Raw genomic sequence first — 3,129 nt, forward strand, 5'->3', positions numbered from 1 at the left:
ACTCTTAAACATTTTGATGGATTTGCAACATGATTTTATTCATTACAAAATAGTTTGGATTTATAAATTAAAAACAGCACAAACACAAGTACGAAATGCTTATTGGACAGTGTTAATAACATACTGTTCAAAACATTTTATCCATATAATTATGGAGATTAGTGATGCTACATCTTCTGTTTGCCTATCCATATTCAACATAACAGCCAGAATATTATGGACACAAAATACAAAAAAGATGATCCACATCAACAAGTATAAGCATAGGTACAAGATTTTGTTTTCTGTAATTGACTTTATACAAAAAAAATCAATTACCAGAAAAAGAAAATATTCAATTCTCCCATTTCACATTCTGCTTTCTTGTAACCTGTCTACACTTCACTTAAAATTTACATTTCCAAATAAATGAATGATTCCTGAGCTGAGGATTCTGTACACCAAAACTACCTTAATAACTTTAAAAAAAAAATCAAATTAAGTTTTTTCCATATCTTACTCAAAGTTCTTATCCTTGAGAACCAAGTTAAATAAATGACTTTTGCTTTGAACTGCAATTTTTGCTACTTTTAAGTGTTCAACATATGTGTAGTTTAATGCACAATATCCTATATTCAGCTTTGTAGATCTTCAGTACTTGATGGCTGACTGAAATGCATCTAAACTGACACATTCTACAATTCACTTTTGTCAAGTTGCATCATAATGCATTTTGTAGCATGGTCATCAATACTTCTACACATTACTCTTGCATCGCTCTAATTTTCAGGTACATATCCTTATGAAAACGTAAAGATAAATGTAATTATCTGTGCTGCAATTTTGAGGAAAGTCACACATTTCAGTGTATACAAAACTGACTAATTCAAAAGGCTTGCACCATCATCCAGTTATCTCATTACAAGTCCATTTAACATGATGTTAAACAGATGATAAAAAAAAAAAAATTTGTTATTTTGCTTCATGACAATGTTTCATGACAATATAAAAAAATAACAGAAATTACACAAACTAATACATAAGAGTGGGGATTAGAAAAAAAGAAAAGAAATAAACTGCCTCTAATGGCAGATATAAGCAGAAATCTGTATATTCAGAAGCCAAGGCAGGTCCTCTGAAGTGTTTTGTTGTTTATCGAAGTTGCTTCATTGACACATGAAACTTCACCAATACATGTAATAGTGTGTCCTCTGCAACAATAAGTCACATCCCACTCATAGCACTTACTCATGAAAAGCTATTGCTATTTCAGTGCTGGTGAGACTGCTTCCTCTATCCCACATTGTGAGAAATAGTGGCAACGGTTGGGAAAGATTAGGGTAGTTTATCGCAAAAATATCTCTAAAAGGAAAAGGCTTACATTACTATGAATGTAAGAAATATGAGCTAGTAGACTTAAGAAAGGGCTGTAGAAAAATCATAATACAAAATGAAAGTATTAAATGCAGTCTATAAACATGCTATCAGTTACTATGGATATAAAAAGCTTTGCTTAAGAAAAAGGTTTAGAGTTGATGAAGTGTATAAAAAAAAAATCAGAAAATGACATTTTTAAACTTCCAAATACTACAACAGACTTCATATATCACATTATCTATAATATGCCAATGAAGATAAAAGTATTTGGATCATTTCAACAAATCTAACTGTTAACAAAAAACTGATCACCTGAGATGAATCTGATACAGTCCACCTGAGCTTTCTCCAGGTATGTGAATTACTTTATATGTCGGATAAAAATGATAAATGCTACCCTTTTCAATAAACCAGAGGTTAAATTTCCAAAAATAAGAATACAAAGGAAAAAGAAATGTACAAAAATTCACATAATGTATAGTGAATGAGCTTTAGATATTCCTGTAGGCAAAAGACACACTGCTTTCTTCATAGGACAGTAGGAGTGAGGGCTAAAAGACCAGCTCAAGAGCTTTTTCTGCATGGAAGTGTCACAACAGCACAAGATGTGAAAGGAAGGAACCGCCAGTCTGCTGCTGGAACACCTCTATGGTGTCTCCGTCCTCCATCTCTAAGCCCTGTGGCGTGTCGTTCTCCGTTATAGGCTGCCCGTCAAATCTGAACCTCACAGTTGTTTGGACAAGTTTCTGCAAAAAGAGATGGATATCTGAATTACAGTAAAAAAAAAAAAAAAAGTGAAGAATTTACTTTTCCCCATAAAACAACACCATTATGTAACATTATATTACTTGGTTATATATTCAGTATCCACAAATAAGATCTGAATGCAAATGTATTCCAAATAATTTTGTATATCATGGCAATGGAGTCTTATGAATGATATGGGGCAGTTTCAGCAATCAGCAAGGCAGTTACACAACACTCTTGCACCAACTCTTGCTGAATGTACTTATCACTTTAATGAGCATCCTCCATCCTCCAGTGTGTTTGGCAATATGTAAGTGGCCAGATACATACAAGACATTTGCCCTGACAAATCAGGTCTTGCAATGCAAAGTACTATACAACCCACTGATTTTAGTTCCCCACCAAGTCAAAGCAAAATCACCCAAAAGTGTTAAAAAACATCTCCATACATTCAATTCAACATCAGCTCAAGAAAGATCTCCGCTTTTCAACTCACCACCCTGCATCTACACCCTTACTTATGCCAAAAATATGAAGGAAACATATTGCTTATGGAAAAATGTGCCTCCAATTGGCCCAAGAAAGACTGGGAAAATGTTGTCATTTCTGATGAGTCAGCCTTAAAGCATTTTTTTGGCATGAAAATGGCCATTTATCAGCCGAGAAGGAGCAACAGGATAGAACCTCAGTATACTTGCAAGACTTTCAAGCCTCCTCCTGGGGTTCTGATGTGGGGTTCCTTCTCCTCAAAAGGTCATGGTGGTTTACATATGTTAGGGAAGAACACTACAATAAATAATATGCATTACATTAAGATCCTAGAGGAAAATGTTAGTAATGCAAATACATGTTGCAGATACACATATCTTTATGCAGGTCATTGCCCTCCTGCATGTGTCAATAGAGGCCATATAGTGCTTCAACAATTCAGTAGACATATCAGATGCTAGGAATTTCACATTAGAACCTAAAAATCTTGTATGCCCCGTAAAAGCTGAGAATATGGTAGGGACAGATTGATTCAGG

At 34.3% G+C, this 3,129-nt stretch overlaps 1 protein-coding gene across 1 annotated transcript in view; it reads right to left on the reverse strand.

Annotated features, from left to right (window-relative positions):
- Nucleotides 1-81: 81 nt before the first annotated feature.
- Nucleotides 82-3,129, reverse strand: part of LOC119585856 (small ubiquitin-related modifier 3-like) — a 13,343-nt gene continuing 10,295 nt past the window's right edge. Inside the window, exon 3 of the mRNA XM_037934588.1 lies at nucleotides 82-2,102. Within this exon, the coding sequence (XP_037790516.1) occupies nucleotides 1,947-2,102 (156 nt within the window). The 3' untranslated portion in view covers nucleotides 82-1,946. The remainder of the gene's footprint in view (nucleotides 2,103-3,129) is intronic.

The sequence above is a fragment of the Penaeus monodon genome, chromosome 20 (assembly GCF_015228065.2).
Source record: "Penaeus monodon isolate SGIC_2016 chromosome 20, NSTDA_Pmon_1, whole genome shotgun sequence".
NCBI classification, from domain to species: domain Eukaryota; kingdom Metazoa; phylum Arthropoda; class Malacostraca; order Decapoda; family Penaeidae; genus Penaeus; species Penaeus monodon.